The 20,900-nt window shown below is 33.9% G+C and overlaps 1 protein-coding gene across 4 annotated transcripts in view; it reads left to right on the forward strand.

The window, feature by feature from the left end:
• Positions 1 to 8,822, forward strand: part of LOC148624840 (NFX1-type zinc finger-containing protein 1-like) — a 123,088-nt gene extending 114,266 nt beyond the window's left edge. For 3 of the 4 annotated variants that reach the window (XM_088567807.1, XM_088567808.1, XM_088567806.1), the window contains 2 exons: positions 1,332 to 6,595; positions 7,259 to 8,822. In XM_088567807.1, coding sequence (XP_088423933.1) covers positions 1,332 to 6,595; positions 7,259 to 7,356 — 5,362 coding nt within the window. In that variant the 3' untranslated portion in view covers positions 7,357 to 8,822. Of the gene's footprint in view, positions 1 to 1,224; positions 6,596 to 7,258 lie in introns of all 4 variants that reach the window. The other variant, XM_088567809.1, reaches the window with a different exon arrangement.
• The last annotated feature ends 12,078 nt before the right edge of the window (positions 8,823 to 20,900 follow it).

Genomic DNA, 20,900 nt, shown 5'->3' on the forward strand with positions numbered 1-20,900 from the left:
TGTAGTACATGTAACTTTAGTAAAGTGTATTTGAGGTACATGTAAGTATATAATGAAGGTACGTGTAAATGTATAATGAAGGTACATGTATCCGACTAGCTTACGATTTGTTTCTTTATATATGTACATCACTTATTCAATAAGCTACTGTTTCTACCTTCTCGTTTACTTCTTTTTATCTAAAAATAAAACAAAGTTTCATATATAGGAGTTACTGCAGATGTGCTATGTTTGACATCATGCGATGTAATCTGCATCCTCAAATATATGCATGTTAACCATCGCAATATAAAAACTCATTTCATCAAGTTATTTTTAGTTTATTTTTAAAGCAGAAACGTGTCTACCCTCAGTGCTTTGTCACAATATACACTCATTTACTTAAGAACAGAAGCGCCTATTTTATTAAAGTCTTCTTATACTCGACGTCACATACAACACATTTTCGAATTGAAGCTCTACTTTTTAAACCGTCGGGACTTACCGCTAGAGTTGTCCTCTTTTATTTAATATGAAGATAGTTCGCATATATGCATGACGTGTTAGTACCAACGAGTCGCTTATTAGCTTAAATCATGCGTAACAAATCCTTACGGGAAAATCCCATACTAATATCCGCCATGTTGGTTTCTACGGGACGATTTGTTTACAAACGAAGTTCGTAAGTTCCCGTCGAACTCCGGTGACAATCGTCTGCTTGATCAACTTCTCGGTATTGTACGTTGTTCGCGTAAAATAAATCCGAGATATCCGAAATAACGCCGAAATGCATTCTGGGTTCTTCGGTTTTTGGACAAACCATTTAAACGTAAACATGGCCGACTTTTTACAATGTAAATATTGGCACCGGGAACAAAACCTGACCGGAGTTTAACGATTCAATGTTTAGGGAGAAGCCGTTTGGCTAAACGAATGAGCAAGTCATTTAAGACAATTTAAACGACGGTAGGTGTCAATAAAGTCGTAGAAAATATTTTTATTCAAATTTTAACAGTATATTATTTATGTGACGCCGAGTATAGTTTACCTACATTTGATTAATGTTTTGTTTGGTTGAAAATCAGATTGAAGATATAAATCTGCGGCAAATGTTCAGTCAAATATAACAAATATCGTGGATGTAGGAAAACTTTGTCATTATACTACAGCTTACCCCGATACTGCAAAATACAGCACATGTGTTTCAATTAGTTAACTCTCATTCCAAGAAGTATTTCGTTTTAGGAAGAACTAAATAAAACAAATGCACACAAGACGTTCTACCCCCTAAAAACCTTGGTGATTTTGGAACGAGAATAATACATAACGTAACTCTTTTGATTTTGAAACAGCCTGATGAGCAGAGAAGGAACAGACGAAAAGACTGAGAAAAAACATTGGAGGATATACTGCGGATTCAAACGTTTGCAGGAATTTACAGAAAAAGATTCCAATGAAATCCTTGTAAATTTGACGCAAAGACCGGATTCTCTGAAAGATGCTTTAGATGACACAGAACACGATGAAAAAATGATCGCCCTTCTACTTACCTGTTGTGCTAAAGCATGCAAATGCAGCTCATTGAATAAAAAAAAATTGCAGTTGCTAAATATTTTGAAGAACTCTGAATTTATTCAAGTAACATTGTACAAATATTTAATCCCATTAAAACAAATAACACCAACAAGTTTTGAAATCCACGAAAAGCCACTGTTAGATATACTTTCGATATGTCTCGACATGAAACAAGCGATGCCAAATACAGTGTTTCTACTGCATGGCTTGACGGAAAATATAACCGGAATTTATCAAGCATTGAAAGTAAATTATTGTTATGAAAACCGAACAATTGACTTAGCTTTAGAAAAATGGAAAACAGCCGAAGAAAAACCATTAAATGAGGCCTGTATTCGGAAAACTGAGACAACATTTTCTAAAGATGAAGACAAGAGAAAGCCACCAGAACATTTTGGAACCATTCCTGTTTTCCCAGATGCTGCTGATCTAAATATGGATACAAGACCATTTTTGAGACCAAACAAAGAACGCGGAGGTTATCAGGACTTAGATCACTACCTAGACGTCCAATTCCGCCTCCTAAGAGAAGACTTTATTGCACCCCTTCGTGAGGGTGTCCAGGAATACCGCAAAGCTATACAAAGTAGTGACACATTAGCTAAATTCAGAAACATGAAAATATACACAGAGGCAAATGTCATTTCGCCCATTTGCCAAAATGCTGGTCTATGTCATGAAGTTCAATTTACATGCCAGGGGTTTTCTCGAATTCGATGGGAAACCAGCAAGAGACTTATATTTGGATCTCTGCTGTGTATCTCAACAGATGACTTTGAAACGTTCTCATTTGCAACCGTCGTCAATCGAGATGAAGCCAAAAATGGAATAATTGTCTTAAACTTCGAAAAAGGGGCAAACTCAAAAGAAACGGTCATCCCAAAAGGAAAATTTGTCATGGCGGAAACCAGTGCTTATTTCGAAGCTTACAGACATGTTTTACAAAGTTTAAAGAACATTCAGCCAGGTGAACTACCTTTTGAGAAGTATATAGTTGCATGTGATGCAAAGGTATCTGCCCCTGTGTATTTTACGAAAAGCCCGAAGCGAGCCGCTTTAGACCTTAGACCTCTTGTTGATGATTCAATAGTGATTCAAGACGAAACACAGGAACCAGGTGGTCGGTTGTTAAATGAAGACGATTGTAGTGTGAACAAAATGGATTTGTCCACTATTTCACAGCGAGCAAGGGAAATAAGTGCTTTGAATCCATCTTCATGGCCAGAACCTGAACTTTTACGTCTGGATACTTCGCAGTATCGTGCATTACAACAAGCCCTTACCAATGAGTTTGTTCTAATACAAGGTCCACCGGGAACAGGAAAGACATATGTTGGACTGAAAATAACAAAAGCTCTTCTACACAACCATTCACTTTGGAATTATGTTCCGGAGTCCGGCAAACAAGAAAGACGACCGATTTTGGTAGTCTGTTATACTAATCACGCCCTGGACCAGTTTTTGGAAGGGATATTAGAATTTTACAAAGGGGATGTTATTCGTGTAGGTGGTCGAATTTCGACAGATTCCATCCAACATTACAGTATAAAAAATAGAAGAATGGCATTCCGACAAAGTAAAGCCTTACCAAAACCACTACACCAAGAAAAGTTGATCTCAAGAGAGAGAATGGACACGATTAAGCTTGCTATTAACGAACTAGCTGAAAGAGTTAAAAACGCAAGGCTGCAAATTGTTCATGAAGATTGCATGAGTAGGGTTATTGGAAATCAGCACTTCAAAAGTTTAATAGTGGGCTATGACAATTTAGTTTTGACTGCAAAAGCTCAAGGATCACACATTAAATGGAACTCTGCCATTGCAGAATGGCTCGGATTTGGACAACTATCACGTGCTACAAACAACGTTCCTACAATCCCTGATGCACAAATCAATGTTCGTCCGCAACACAATTCAGAAACAAGCTCTCACGAGCTAGTTGCAGTAATTGATGAAGTTCAAGTTGAAATGGACACTGGCAGTGAAGACGGATATGAAATAAGATACAGTGATAAATCTAGAACAGAAGTTAGAAAGATGCTTGAAAACATGGGTTTACAACGGAAAGCGGTTGTACACGATATCGTAGATTCAACAACAAACAACAATGATGAAAATGAAAGTACTAAGCAAGAAGGAAATGTAGGGGAATGGGAAATACAACCAAAAGAGAAAAAGAGGCTGAAAAATCGAATTCGGGCTGAATTAAGCAACGCAAATAAAATGGAACAACAAGAGGCAGCTGCTGTACAAAACGTGTGGGTATTGACCCAAGAAGATAGATGGCGCCTGTATAGATACTGGATACAAAGTTACTGTAACGTCCTTCTCGAAAAAATTGCTGAATTCGAAGATGAATTTGAAAACGCTTGTCAGGCATCTGCCGAAATTCAAATTCAAGAAGATAAGGAGATTATGAAAAGTGCAGCTGTTATTGGAATGACGACCACGGGTGCTGCAAAATACCAATCAGTTCTAAAAGATATTGGTCCAAGAATTATTATTGTTGAAGAGGCTGCTGAAGTTCTGGAAGCTCATATTATTGCCACCCTTAGCCATGCCTGTCAACATTTGATTCTAATAGGAGATCACCAACAGTTAAAGCCAACCCCAACCGTATATCAATTGGCACTGAAATATAACCTGGAAGTTTCTCTTTTTGAAAGAATGATCAATAATAAAGTCGAATACCGGTGCTTGCAGTATCAGCATAGAATGAGACCAGAGATATCTCAAATTGCACGAATCATTTACCCGGAACTAAAAAATCATGAAGTTGTGAACAACTATAATGACGTCATGGGTATTGCTAAAAACATATTCCTTATTAACCACTCCGAAATGGAGTCAACAGATGACGAGATTAAAAGCCACTCTAACAGCCATGAGGCAACATACATCGCATCGCTGTGTAGATATCTTTTACAGCAGGGCTACGCCGCAAAAGAAATAACAGTTCTGACTTTATACTCAGGCCAACTCTACTGTATTAAACAACACATGCCAAAATCGGAATTTGAAGGTGTACGGGTGACAGTTGTAGACAACTACCAAGGAGAAGAAAACGATATCATTTTGTTGTCTCTAGTTCGAAGTAACGACGACAATAAAATTGGCTTCGTCAAAACCGAAAATAGAATTTGCGTTGCCTTGTCAAGAGCAAAAATAGGATTATACGTAATTGGAAACTTTGATTTATTCGAAAACAATAGCGAGTTGTGGAATAAAATTGTTTCCCTAGCAAGAAAAGAAGGATTCATTGGAGATGGATTGTCACTGTATTGTCAAAATCATCCGACGGAAGGAGGCATTTGTGCAAAAAAAGCCGAGGATTTTAACGAAGCTCCTGAAGGTGGTTGCATGAAACCTTGTCGGTTTCGTCTTGAATGTGGCCATATCTGCGCTAAAGTATGCCATGTGATCGACATGGATCACGAGTTCTATGAATGCCAAAAACCTTGCACCAAAACAGTCTGCAATCTTGGTCATCTATGTACAGGTGTGTGTGGTGAAAAATGTGCAAAATGCATGGTTCTAATGCCAAAGATAATTCCCAAATGTGAACATCTTCAAGAAGTGCCTTGCTCTATTGAACCCGAGGCGTGGATGTGTACTGACAAATGTTGTCACGTTTTACCATGTGGACATAATTGCCAGCGAATTTGTGGAGAAAGCCATACAGACAAATGTACGGTCAAACTCTTGAAAACTTGGGAAAGTTGCGGTCATAAACTAAAAATACCGTGTTATAAGTCAACATCGAAATGTCTAAATCCCTGTTCGTTTGTGTTAGATTGTGGCCATGCTTGTACTGGTACCTGTGGACAATGTTATCATGAGAAAATGCACAAACCGTGCAACAAAAGATGCAACAAAGCGTTGATTTGTGGTCATTTGTGCACTGAGGTATGTTCTACTTGTCGGCCATGTTATGAACGTTGCCAAACTTCCTGTAGTCACAGTAAGTGTGCTAAATCATGCGGTGAACCATGTACTCCTTGTCTAGAGGAATGTACTTGGAAATGCCCACACTACAAATGCTCAAAGAAATGTTTTGAACCATGTGATCGTCCCCGGTGCAACAAACCATGTCCCAAGCAGTTGAAATGTGGTCATGCATGTATCGGTATTTGCGGAGAAATATGCCCGAATATGTGTGGTGTATGTCAAGAACCATTATTGTTTAGAATAACAAAAGGGAAGAGTGTTTACGATACACGTTTTATACAACTAGAGGACTGCAAACACCTTTTCGATGTACAAGTTCTTGATGAAATAATGATAAACAGTAATAATTTTGGTCTTTTGCCAATCAAACTCAAGTGCTGTCCAGTTTGTACGATACCAATCAGACGAAGTAATCGATATGGGAATATGGTTAAGTCAAGCCTTGTAGATATTGAGAAAGTCAAAGAAAAAATGTGGACAACCAAAGACACATTTGATCGACTTACTTTTAAACTACAGCATTGCCGTTTCGATATGTCTTCAAGAGATTCAAAATTTCTCTTTGACAACATAACATCTAAAGAACAGACGAAAGAAAACTGGCCTCGGAATGTAGTAGATACCTTGGAATATCAAATTGGAATGCTATCTAAGATGAGCAAAATACACGACAAATTTGAGCAACTTAGCGTTGCAAATCTTGATGCAATGAATTCAATCGATGATGTTCGTGGATTTATTACTAAGCCACGAACTTTGTTAACAAAGCAAGAACGTTTAGATGTTGCTTTTGAACTTGAGAGACTGTGTCATTTGCAAATATTTCTCAAAATGAAAGAACTGAATGTATGCACACAACTTGCAAAAAAGACTGATGCGTCATTTACAGCTGTATTTGATCGAGCGTTCAGATTTCTTACTGATGACAGCAGGTATGACGAAAAACGAAAAACATTTGTAAAGAAGTTCATTGGCATTTTGGAAGATCAGCGTGTACTGCCTGTTGGGTTGAAGACAGAAGAACTTTTTGTTATTTCTTTCAACGAACCAAATGTTTTTCCACTTGATGGAATGTGGCTGAAATGTCCAATTGGTGAGTATATTAAATACTGTGTATTATATCACGTGAGTTCTGATTATCTGTTTATTATATCAAGTACAAATATGTATAAGAAATTTAAAATGACTTTGACTTTAAAGTGCATGTTGTTGATAATATGTTCCATCAAAATCTTTAGTAGCCTGCAAAAGTTTCCCGCTTTTTTTTTTAAAGTGTGTAATTACCTGCCTGTTTATATGAAGTTGATTAGAATTAACCAGAAACACTATGTTTCAAACAACAACTTAAAATACATAAAATTAAACGAAATATATATTTAAGTCAAGTCCAATAGAAGTGAAACCATTGACCATTGACCATGTTCACTTAGAGGGCCAGTCTCTTTCTGATTTAAAATGCATCCTTCTATTTGTTAAAAGGCCTGCCATCCAGAATTATGAAAGTTTTCACCAGGCATACACTCTGATCATGTTTGAATCCACAAAGTCCGTTCACGTGTTCTTTAATCATTTGCATAAAAAGACAGGGTTTCGAAATAACAACTAAGTATGGCACATGTGTAAAATAACAAACGTACCTCTACACAGGAATTTGCAAGAGGGTAGTTTATCTCCACTTTCCCTTAAATTTACACCGTTTTGTTCATGCCATACTTAGTTAGCTTAAATCTGTATACTGCTTTTTTTTTCTCTACAGGTCACATATTTTACAAGAATGAAGATAACAAGCTTCAAAGGTGTAAAGAATGTACAAGAACTATTAGAGACCGACGATTTCTAGAAGAAGACGTATAAAACACAAAATATCAAGCTAATAACAACTGTTTTGACTCTTACCATAGAACTGCAATGTTAATTCAAAATAAACGTATATTTTTATTTTAATTGTTTAATGATACATGTATGTGCATAGTTTAGATAATGAAATATTTAATATAGACAATCAACAAGTAAATCGAACGTATGATTTAAGTAAGTGTGACAGAATTGCAAGATTTAAGTAAACTATTGAAACTACTTCCCCTACTATGTACTCCTAATCGAACCATTTTGTAAGTAATAATTTTCCAGACTATATGCGTATACTTGTATGGTCCGACCGTATGAGTATTCTCATTTTCTACATTTTCAAGTTTTGTTCATGCAGGTTTCCTTACAATTGCACCTTTTACTTGCCAATTTAGCCGCGGCATGAAGAGATATGCTTCCAATTGTTTAGTGTTACTTCAATAAACTCTGAGGTTTCATTGGTGCCCACAAGAATGCCATCGTTAGCCTTGTGACCAATACAGCCGCAGACGGGGTCATATTGATGCTAGAGTGCCATTGTGTGTTCAGGGAAGATTGTATTTCTTTTACAGATTCAAGCCGTCCAGATCCTGGCTTTTCTATGAAGAGTGTCGTGAACATGCTCAATTAAGCCCTGTGTTCTTGGGTGTCGAGGTCTACCCGTAATTATAATCTTCACATATTGTCGAAATCTAGCGGAATCAACTTTTCCATCTAGCAACACATTATTTATGCTGTCAATAATTTCTTTATACTGTAGTAAACATTTGATTTGGAGGTCTTTACCAACGATGTTTAAAATGACTCTTCCAACAGTTTGTACTCCGATTTACCAACTCCTATAAAGATGTTCAATACGATTACATTGGTTTAATTGGAGATGATCACTCACGAAGTTTGGACATTTTGAAATATGGAAGCAAGTTTAAGAGAGTATAGCTTTATTTAATGCTGGACCCTACGCGTATGGTCCGACCATTTAGGTATTTCTATGCATTTGGTCAGGAACATTAACAATGCAGTCCGGACATCGAATGTCCTTTCATATTTCATGTTCAATGATTGATTAATGTAATTAGTGTTTCTCAAAAACTGTATTGTTCACCAAGAAGAAAATTTATTATTTTGTTTTTCTGTATGTTTGCATTTGATACTCATATGCTCGTCAGTACTCTACTGCGGAACACTTCTAGTTTTTCCGTATCAATGTATTCTAGTGTGCACTTCTAGTTTTACCGTATCAATGTATTCTATTGTGCACTTCTAGTTTTACCGTATCAATGTATTCTAATGTGCACTTCTAGTTTTACCGTATCAATGTATTCTATTGTGCACTTCTAGTTTTACCGTTTCAATGTATTCATTATTTAGTGCGATACTTTTAGTTTGAGCTCTTCACTAGTTATAATTTAATTTCGACATTGTTGAAAAAGTGAAAATGAATTTAATTCTAATAAAGTTTTATTATATTATTATTGTCCTTTTTTGATAAAAAAGACCATTTGAAATTTTTGCTTAGTTGAGTTGATATGACGACCATATTTTAATGCTATTTTGAAGGAGATAGATGAAAATCTGGGCATAGTATAAACATTTTAAATAGCAAACATATGCTATATTTTTACATAACGATAATCTTTTCTGTATTCAGATCTGTATTTCTGAGAAATACATACATTGTCTCCCACTAATATCAACAAAATCACGAATGATAACACTTGCATAATGCCAATTTATGTACATTATATATAATTTTATCTCAAAAGCGCGACAACCGAAGAGGAAAAACTAAGACTGGTGATGCGATCAGCAATTGTTTCTGATTGAGAAATAAAAGTGGGTTTGGTGGGTTTTGACAAGAGTACGTAAGTTTCATTCTTCATACTGTATTCGCAAACATTGTCTACTATACATGACAAATATGTTGTCGTGCCAGCTGACCAAGCCCAAAACAACATTTCCTTTTTTTTCTGCAAAACACATTATATCAAATGTTTATTTTCAGAGGTAGACGTGGAAAATAATAGCAGTAATAAGACCTATATGGCTACCACACTCTCTATAGAAGAGATAGTTGGAAACCATATATCTTTTAGTCTCTCTACCAAAGACGACGATTGCGATCTACCGTATATGTACTGGATTCCTAAAATCCACAAAAACAACAATACATAGCTGGATCTGCAAAATGTAACATCAAACCGCTTTCAAAACTTTTAACTTCTATACTCATAGCTGTAAAAGACGGTCTCCAGTCCAACTACGCATCTTGTTACTCCCTTATTGGTAAAAATTCAATGTGATCCTGAAAAATTGAATGATCTTCTAGAAACCCTCAATTCAAAATTATTATCAGAGTACAATAGCATTAAAACCTATGATTTTTTTAACTCTTTATACTTCTATTCCCCATACTCAGTTAAAATGCCGACTTAAAAACATTATACATTGTTCTTACTCCAAGGAAGACAGTACACTTAGATCCAGATATCTAGTACTTGGATTCTTTATACTTTGTAAAAAAAAAAACGATTCAACATCTTTTTTTAAAATGCCGAAATATCACCCTCATGAAGCTGACTTAATAGCTGATCTAATCCAAAGGAAGGAACATCGTTTAACCATATCCTTTGATCTCAGTTTCCGCTATATAAATGACGTATTATCGTTAAACAATCATAGTTTCGGGTATTTTATACATCTACTCGAAAGATAAAGAATACTAACAAAACTGTGAAGTAATCTTCGTCATGCACTTAGAGATCGATGGCTAAGGAAAACAAGAGACCAAACTATACAACAAACCCAATGACTATTCATTCCGTATTGTCAACTTTAATTTCATCTATGGCAACATCCCTTCAGCACCTGTGTATAGAGTTTACATATTACAACTCATACGTTATGCCAGAGCTTGCCGTTACTACGCAGAATTTTAATGTCGCGCTAGACTTCTTACAATTAGGCTTCTGGAAAAGCATGTCATCACTATAGAAGTTTTATGGTCGTCATTATGACCTCGTGAATCTTTATGGTGTATTAAGCTGTACCATGAGAGCCTATTTGTTCAACGTGTCAAAATTTCCCTTCCTCTTTCGTCTACCCCGGACTTGACTTTGTCAGTTGTCAGAAAAGCAGAGCAGAGGATGCTTAAACATCGGGTGCACCTGGTCCATACTCCCAGTTTATAGTAAAGTTTGAGTTGCTCATTCACTTTTGTTGTATTGTATGTATTATTTTGTTTTTTATGTGTGTATCTGTCTAATCTGTTTCCTGGATTACATTCTGTTGGATTCCGCTTTTAACTAAAGTTGCGACAATGTTAATAGATAGGCAAAGTTCTAGATGGTCATTTACGAAACTCAAACTAGCATTTTTATCATTTAAATCAGAAGAAAGTTTCAAAGGGAAACGTTGGATAAGAGATACGCCACAAATGGAATTTGAATGTTAAAACACCGCAAAAACAAAAATAAAACAAAATAAAACACTCCAGAATCTACAGGTTAATGGTATGGAATTGGGTCAACAGATGATAAATGACATATCCTGCCTCTTAAGGATAATAGACTAAAAAAAGCCACCACTTACGTTTTCTGTATAAAATTCAAATGCATTTAACTTATGACTGAAATCAACTGAAAAAGTGACATTTCGAAGATGAAATCCATAGCACACAACAGTGCAAAACAGAAGATAAGCAAAATTTTCAGTTTTGCTTTTTTAGCCAAAGTTTTTTTTGCGAAATGTGTTCTTTTACTAGTAAAGAACATAAATGTGTGTCTAAAGCAGTTAGGCGAGTAACTTTTCACAACCACCGATTTCCAAAAGTGTTTTACTTTAAATGGATTTTCGCCGTTTTTTTCGGATGAAATTAACCATTGCCACAACATAATTTCTTCATAGTTGGTCATGTTAATATTTAATATTAAAAAAAAACGACAATAGTTTTGAAATTGTAAAAAAAATACAACTGATATGAGTGATGAGTTCAATAGATCATACAACCTGTACATGCTGACCTATATACATCTACTACACAGGATAGAAAGTGGTTAACATGCCACAGTGGTCATGTCGAAATTAAAAAGTCTTACGACAAGTCTCTTTCCCATTAACTATCATGTGACATATAAAAGTTACCTTTGCAAAACGCAACATTTCTAGTAAGAGATTTGTAATTTCGATAATTTTTCATGCACATTACAAATAAAAGCATCGCAAAACATATACTTTAAAAACAAATATTCGTTTGTAACTCTTTGATATGCATATTAAAAGAATGCCTTTGAAATAAACAAAAACGGTAAATGTGTTCATAATGATAACAGTTTTCAATTTATTTTATCTGAAATCTTAACGAAAAAGGCAATAAGAACCATATTTGTCTTCGGGAACATTAATGCACTCACATGCAGAATGTCATTAAGTTTTTGTGAAAACTAATGCACTTAAATGCAGAATTTCATTAGTATTTTAAGAGTAATTGAAAAATTGAAAGTATATATCAATCCATTCAATCTTAACTTAATTAGTCATCGTAAGAATGGGAAATACCAATTGTGATTGTTGAAAATATTGAAAACAATGCAGCCAATATTGAAATATCGAAGGTTTTCAATGTTGAAGTGCATTTCAAGTCATGTTTATAGAATGTATACCATTCAATAAATAACCGAACATTGAGGTATATTATTATAGAGTCATTCCTATTTAAAAATTGATAGACTTATAGGTTACAGACCACCAATTCAACCAATGAGCATTTGGAACGTACGCAAAAATAGTCCTATGCAGAAATTACCCCTGTTCCTCATAGTGCTGAGAAAAAAGTTCTCATCTTATTTAAAAAAATTAAACGGTTTCTGAAAGGAAAAACATTTCTGTACATTTAATAGGTGCATTTTGCTTCTTGTGATGTGAAGCCCAATCTCCATAATGATTTTTAAGTATACCCCTATCTTGTGAAAACACTGGGATTTCCCATGCTATTTATAGACCCTTCACTTCCGGTGACCAGTACTGCACTGCAAGTCTGTTAACCCCACATGCCATTCTGAGGATTGTGAGCTGACATATGTAGAATCATGCTGATATATAGTCCTCTGCAGGTTAAAGTTAAGGTAAAGTCCAGAGAAGCCATTGAATATTGTGAAATTAGCATAGAAGCCTATGGAAAGTGGAATTAGTGGTTTTTAGCCTTATATTGTATAAATTACGACCAACAAATTGAACCACTTTTGCAGTTGCATTTACAATTTCTTCTATAAAGGCTAAAATTGATTTTATGTTAAAATAGTCAATAGTCTGCATTGAGGAGTGATATCTTCAACTTGAATGTCAAGGGTAAAAGGCGAAGAATTGTCATTATATTTTTAATATCAGTTGTAATTATACAAAGAGTATATTGAAAATAGGCGATATGGTATAATTGCCGATAAGACAGTCATCCATCAAAAGCCAAACAAAGAACAATTCAACTTCCGGTTTTTAATACGATAATCATACACGACAAAGAAATTTGTACAATGCAAAGTTCAAATAACACAGGCTCAAGAAAGCACATAGGAAACAAATAAAATTAAATATGCATGTAACGTCGTATGAATGTGACGAAAATCAGAAGGTAATGTGTCAAAAATATATTGTCGCTTATATACAGAATATAAAGCAATTTCTTTTTTGACATTGGCTTTATCGGAGGTATCCCGTTGAAAAGCCAGTATCATAAATCAATTGGCTTATTTTCTGTTTATTGGTAGTTTATAAGTAATATTTCATTGACTTTTTTAATTTTAAAATAATTACAAAAATTCACAACTTTACCTTTAAAAAGAATATATTTGAAGGGCATATTTGTCGAAATGAACTAGTAGCATCGCGGTACAACTGATATTTTTTTGTTGTTGGATGTTTTGAGGTGCGGATTCCCTCTAAAATATTTACGCATACCTGGTTAGTATACTGGCCTGTTATTTTTTGTATCAAGGCCTGTCTGCCGTGACAGGCATTATAAATCGGTTCAAATTAAAGGCAAATGTTACAACTTACCAGTTAAATTCCATTCTCTATCAACTTTATGTGACAGATTCTGATTTAAAAGAGTAATCAAGGGAACCAAGGTTATCGCGGTAATCAAAAGAATGTAATCCAGGGACAAAGACCCGACATGGAAAACAGACGTACACAACAAAGAACATACAGTAACTAAAATCATACATACAAAGTAACAAACAAATGAGCAACTCGGACTCTAAAAACTGGGAGCATGGACTAGGTGCATTAAACTACACAATAGGGGTAAGCATATTACAGCACGACAACCAAAAATGTTTTAAATCACAATGTTGTTCCAATATACTTGTTGTATGTAAAACAATACTGTCTCATTGTGGAAGAAATGATTTTCTACTATAAATGTAAAATGTAAAAAAAATATGACAAAATCCACCTGTTAATCGAGCAACTGACATTGTATAGTTTTGTCTTTTAATACTTTTACCTCGGGAAATTTACTCCTAAAATTTCCAAGTTAAGTGTATTTTCCCGATTAAGATTATATCAAACGTGTCATTCATTAGCTTCATTAATTCAAATTGTTTTGTATGGTGAAACCCCTCTCTCTCTCTCTTCAAGATAATCATAAAGGAAATAACGAGTAGAATCTATACGTGATATCATTTCATTTGCTATATCATTTAGAGATCTAATTCTTTTGCACAGCATCTAAGCCGTTGTAGATGATTATGTAGCCTATTGCCTATCCGCTTTAGAGGGAATTTTCTGACAACTTTAATAACGTTTACCAATATTAACCTTTTTGTACAGAAAATAAGCGAATAAATGTATTATCGACAGCAAAAAAAAAAACTACTGGTTAATTTGGAAAAGGTGGAAATGTAGTCATTACTATACAGTATCTTTTTAGTCTAGTTTTAAATGTCTTAATTTTAAAATAAAAGTTAACATTACAATAATAAATAAATATAGTCATCTCCCCTACGCATATTGCCTCGAAGCTCAAAATTTAGATGCGGCACATTATTTTCATCCTAGAAACCATTTTGCCCAAACGACGACGTTACGCACGGTATTGTGACCGTGTTGAAATAACACACCTATCTGAACTATAAATGGACAGTGAAAAAAATCAAAATTGTCAATATGTGAAAGCTGTATACTGTTGGAATCGTGACAAATATTGAGTTCTCAATATTTATCATAAATGGACCTTCTAATTCTGTAATCAATTAAACTTGTCAAAGACCCGTAAAAACGTTGAAATTCCGCCTGTCAGGTGTAACAAACTGTAGGTCTAAATAACTAAAATAGTGAAAGAAAATTTAAGAATTGCTCTCCTGCAGAGGGTAGGAAATTCGAAAAAAAAAATTGCATGAAAGAATAACGTTATATGTGTTTTTTTTTCTTTTGAGATAATTATCGAAAATTGCGTTTATTTTAGGTTAAACAAATATTCAGAGCAAAAATGAACGTGTTTGTTAATGGTCAGATTTCTAATAGTGTGTAGTAGTCAAATTTTATTATTAAATCAAGTTCTAATTTACAAAATATTCTATTCCAATTTATATTTTCTATAAATGTACATACTTCAGCAATTCTACGTCGGTATTTGATAAAATTTTCAGTACAAACAAAAACAAAAAAGTTAAGGCTTTTTGAAAATATCTCAAGAGATGTCTGAAGTCAATTTTTTCCGCGTTTGTTGAGAAAACTGCATGCTTTTAAGTAATTCTTTAATCGATTGGCAATTTGAAATCATGAAACTTTGTAATTGTACATTCACTTTTGACGTTTTTCAATTTTCATGATTTTTGCAGTTTAAAACGGATGCAATTCGTACAATTCAAATTTTTAGCGATTTGTCAAAATTTTCTCTTTTTGAACGTTTCGAACGTTTTCCGTCGATCGAACATGGCGGAAATATTATATTTTCTCCTTTAGAATCGGACATTTAAATTGGTCTCTGCAATTAATTACTAGTATAGAACATGTAAATGAAATGAGACAATGAAATGGAATAAATGTAGAGAACGGAGTCATAGATATTTTCATTATCGTAAAGAGCAAATGAGCCAAAATAAGACGAAAGACAACAAAAAATGAAGGACAAAACGAATATACTGTATGAAAACGTAGGTCCCGTAGAATCATCAAGGAGCGGCTTTCTGATAGGTTGTTGATTAAAGCCCGATTTCCTGATGAATAGAATTTTTAAAATTCTTTCAATCGCAGTACTATCTTATGTATTGGTAAATGAAACATAAGACAGATCAAAATGCACATTTTCACTGTTCTTAGGCAGGGGGAAAGTGCATATATGTTACGGTCGATACATGTGCAAGTAAAGACTGACTGTTAATATAGCGGACAATTTGGATTCAGTAGCAGAAAGAGTAATCAAGGGAACCAAGGTTATAGCGGTAATCAAATGAATGTAATCCAGGGACAAAGACCAGACATGGAAAACTGACATACACAACAAAGAACATACAGTAATTAAACCATACATACAAAGTAACAAAAAAAGCAAATGAGCAACTCGGACTCCACTAAAAACTAGGAGCACGAACCAGATGCACCGGCAAGGTAAGCGTCCTCTGCTTGTCTAGAAACACCCGCCGAGTACTCATAAAAAGGCAAGTTCGGGGTAGACAAACGAGGAAAGGAAAACTATGACCCGTTGAAAAAATCAGTTTTCATGGTGCATATGGATACACCATAAAGATCCACGAGTTCATGATGACGACCATAAAACTTCTGTAGTGATGACTTCAATCTTGTAGCAACATAACCCTGTTCCAGAGGCCTATTTGTTAGAGTTCTAGTGCGATACAAAAAGTCTGCGTAGTTTCGGCAAGCTCTGGCATAACGTATGAGTTGTGATATGAACACTCCATACGCAGATGCTGAAGGGATGCTGCCACAGATAAAAGGAAAGTTGACAATTCTGAATGAAAAGTCATCATGTTTGTCGTAAAGTTTGGTCAATAATTTTCCTTTACCATCGATTTCTAAGTGTAGGTCAAGATATGAGGTATGCAAGAAGAAGCTGGTCTGATCCAATGATTTTGTAAAGGGTCCAGGCTACCATTTGCTCATTTCTGCCAAAATTTAAATGCACAAAAAAATTCCAACATGCACCCGGGACTTGCGGAACCTTCACCGGGATACGTCACACGTGTACATTTAATAACGAATTTGAAACTTTTTAAAGCGGGTGGCTACATCACATTGTAAAAGCTGTAAAACATTGATTTGTTTTTCTTTTCAAGAAAATGTGATGAATGAAACTAACAATTTTCACACACAGAGCCGCGCGTTCCTCGAGATCGATGCAATCCCCTATTTGTCTTTTGGACGGGGTATGTTTAGTGTAGCTAAGTTGAGAGTTGATTAATATTCATATTCAGGGTTTACATTCCACGCTGTGATGCTTTTTTTTAATAATGATAAAAATAATAGTAATAAAAGTTATTATGATAAATGGAGTAAAAACAATAAGTCGTGGCCGGTAACTTAAAAATTGCTATTGATAAGTTCGACAAGACACGTTCCAAGTCGTTCATTAGACAATAAACAGACACAAATTCCAAACCAAAAAACTTTTTTTGTATTAAGAGACTGTCCATGTAAAAATCAGGTAAACCTATGATTTAGATAGCACAATTAGATTTTTTCCCACTGTTTTTTCCCCCAAGTATTGTTTATTTCATGTGTCATCCATTGCCTGATTTCTGCGTGAATACTCACTTAATAAACCAATGCTAGTATCATGGTTTGGACATATGCTTTCCTTTTTTTCAGAAACTATTCAAGAACAGTTCTTGCCAAGGCAATATCATGGGAAACGACATTTCTGAAATACAGGAGAAATTTATTATTTTATATATCAAGACGACACGTAGAACCAATCAAATAAATACGGCACATTTCGGTATAATATGCACATATTTCATAGGTTAACCATTTTACTAATTACGTAAGGAGATTAAGATTAAAAATTAAATTGTACACAAGAAATACTAAAAAACATAATATAAAGCCAAATCCAGCACCGATAAGTTCTACCAAATAAAGAAGTCGTTAGGTAATTTCTGGTAAGTGAGTGCACAGATAATCCATTGATCTAACATTCTAAGAATAATATGAACTAAGTTCATCTTTGTTGTTGATCACCCATTTATAATCTCCTGTAAGATCAAAGTATGCAGAACATGGTAAAACTTTAAGCTTTTTGCATAATTGTTTCATTAAAGTGGTGTAATCAGTGATATGTGATACATCAGGAGAATTACAATTTACCAATTCAATATTGATCTGTTGCCAGTAAAGAAATTTTATATTGACAAGAATCGTTTCTTTAAATATATTTGGCAATAAATTGCTGTCATTTTATTTAAAGGAGATAGTTCCAATAAAAATATACATAAGTAATCTTATTGATTTTGCACTCAACTATCCAGGGAAATTTTAAAAAAGAAAATAGAAAAAAAGAAACCATCCAAATCAAATACATGTATGCATTAGTATAAAATAATCATAAAAATACAAACATAATCCTTTTAATAGATAACGTCACTCACACACAACCCCTCCTTTGCTAGCATAATGACCTTTTTTATCATTTTTCTATAAAATTCTATCTATAAAGCAAGTCAAAGTGAACAAGAAGGCTTATTCATTAAAATAATTATTAACGATTTATATTTTTTTATTGAAAAATCATTTAATATTTAATTCATTAATATTTTTAAAATATTTCTAAAAATTAATGATTCATTTCTTGATAATCATAATGATGAAATGAATTATGAATATCAATAATAAATTATAAATTTATTATTAGTATTCATAATAGATTATTAATATTCATAATATATTATCAGTATTCATAAATAAATTATCAATATAAAAAAAGAGATATATGTATTTATAATTATTTATGAATTTATTTTTTTAAAAAAAGCCGTTTGTCTTGTTTTGCTAGTCAAATACGAGCACCACCCTTTTATCAGTGTGCCGAAATAATGTGTCATTTTTGTCAAAAATGGTGAAAAAAATGTTTTCTGAAGAAATGAACAAGGCAAACTTCTATTGCTTCGTTTATACCATTTTTTTTGTCGGCAACAAATGACACATATTGAAATAACTTAATATATTATACTTATAAGTGGAAGAATACTGGTATGAACGGGAAATTAAGGGAACAGGCCAGTGGTTCGAATAATAATCAAACATCCAGCGATTAGACTAAGTAAATAGACACATAACAAAGAAGGAGTAACCAATATGGAACACACATAAAAACAGTAAATGAGAAACCCGCTTTAATCTAATAAAAGGACTGGGAGTATGGACCATGTGCACCTGTAGGCTAAGCACTCGTCATTCCCGTATTCCTTTTTAAAAAACACCCGCAGAGTTAAAATCAAACGTTATGATGAGCCGATAGGGGAAATCTATGACTTGTAAAAATACCAGTTCTAATGGTGCAGATGGTTACACCATATTGTTCAACGAGTTCATGATGATGACAACAATGCAAAAAGTACAAAGAACCGTTCTATACATGCAAAAGTATTTTTAAAAATACTTTTAAACTCACGACTGTATAAACAGGAACTTAATCTTAAAATTTATTTAAGCAATGTAGAAAAAAATCCGTTTCATAGGTTTAGTCCAAAGTTCCACACGTAGATAGTCACATAGTCACAATTTTGCCATTTAATGTGATCATTACACTATTCGAGAAATTTTCGTTCTTTATGAAGTGTGTAATAAAAATCTCATATAATGTAGGAGACTAAAGTAGAAGTCTAAATTTTGAAATATTTTTTATAAGATAACGAACCTACAAGCACTTGAAAATTGGTATTGCCATGAATTTAGATTAAATACTGGCATATTCAATTAGATGAAGTGACTGAATAAAATTCTTTCTTCTAGAAAATATAAAGAGGCAAAATAATCTTGTCAATGAATATACTTTCTCCCAAGTCTTTCTAAACAATATGAGTGAAACTTTTGGGCTACATTAGAGGTAAACAATGGCTAAACTGAGAAAGGTACAACAAAATGAAACACTGAAATATGACCAATATATTTTAATTATTGGACCTCTTCAGTCTTAAATTGTATAACAAACCACATAGGTTGACGAGGATTTTGTCTTAACATTAGACAGTTGAATGGAAATAGAATGATTTATTTTAGATTTCCACAAATCTTTTAGAATGTGATGAATCCCTGGTTTCTACAACGGTTTTTAAAATCAAACAATATTAAACTTGATTTGGTTAAAAGAAACTATGACCAGTCCTAATGAATATCAGAAAAATACCCAACTGTTAGCAGTGGGATCATTCAAATACGTCAAAATCCCAACGGGCAAAATGCGTCTATAAATGTGTACATGTAACTGCACGTTCATATTATGCTTCCACATTGTATATACTTCGAATTGAGAAAAGTATATAAAAAAACGCAGTATGAAGAAAACGTTGAAATTAAAATTTTATAGTAGTGTGACCGAAAGTGACAGATTAAGTTCCCTGTGTGATAAACATTGCAACGGAAAGAACTTGAATTCTACCAAAATAACAACATTACAACAGGTTACATGTTCCAATAGGTTTAGTGATTTCAGTATCATTTAATGCCCCGTCATCATGCATGGCTAACAACACTTGGAACTTGTTACAAAGAGCAACAAAGTGTTATGGCAAAATATGATGCTGAAAGATACAGTTCTAAATAACAGTTCTAAAACACCCTAAATACAGTTCTAAAACACCCTAAATAAGATATGTACTTTAGTCAGTAAGAACTAAGTAATCAAGGTCAGATGCAGGAAGTTCTTTACTTAATTTTTCAATACAAATAACGTTATTTATTCACAATAATTCTAGACTGTATCAAATGAACCCTTATCATTGACCACGGCGATGAACAAGCATGCACTTGTCATAAATTAGAATAATTGGTCAGCAGTTACAAAGACCAAGTTTAAAGGATTTTTTTTTAAATCACAAATTAAAAATGAAAGGTGAGAATTATTTCACTATAAATATAACATTTAATATTAACTGATGGTTATTATTAATTGGCTGAATGATTGTAAATATACGTTCTATAGCAGATATTTCGTGCATTTCAGTACAAGAACGTTTGAACAAACGAACCGACCCTGTTGTATACTGTATTTTAATATTGCCGCTTACAGAAGTAACAGACCGCAAAGCGAACAAATATATTTCCACTTTTCACTTTATATTGCATGCATGGGGAAGGAAGAATAGTAACTACCAATATCAAAGTCAGTCTAATTTGTCGGGGAATTTAACACACAAATACCTGTTCTCTGGGCAAACACGATATTAACAGATTGCGGACGCGGATCTAATGTTTTTGAAATAATTAAGCATTTTTTGTTGATAAGAAACATTTAAATTGGCTCCACTAGTGTATCTCAGCAATGGGTATAGTCATGCATTCGTGAGTATTCATCTCATTAAGCTAATTGGGCTTGT

The sequence above is a fragment of the Perna viridis genome, chromosome 2 (genome assembly GCF_037379345.1).
Source record: "Perna viridis isolate PV_CMFRI_1.1 ecotype Kerala chromosome 2, ASM3737934v1, whole genome shotgun sequence".
Taxonomy (NCBI): domain Eukaryota; kingdom Metazoa; phylum Mollusca; class Bivalvia; order Mytilida; family Mytilidae; genus Perna; species Perna viridis.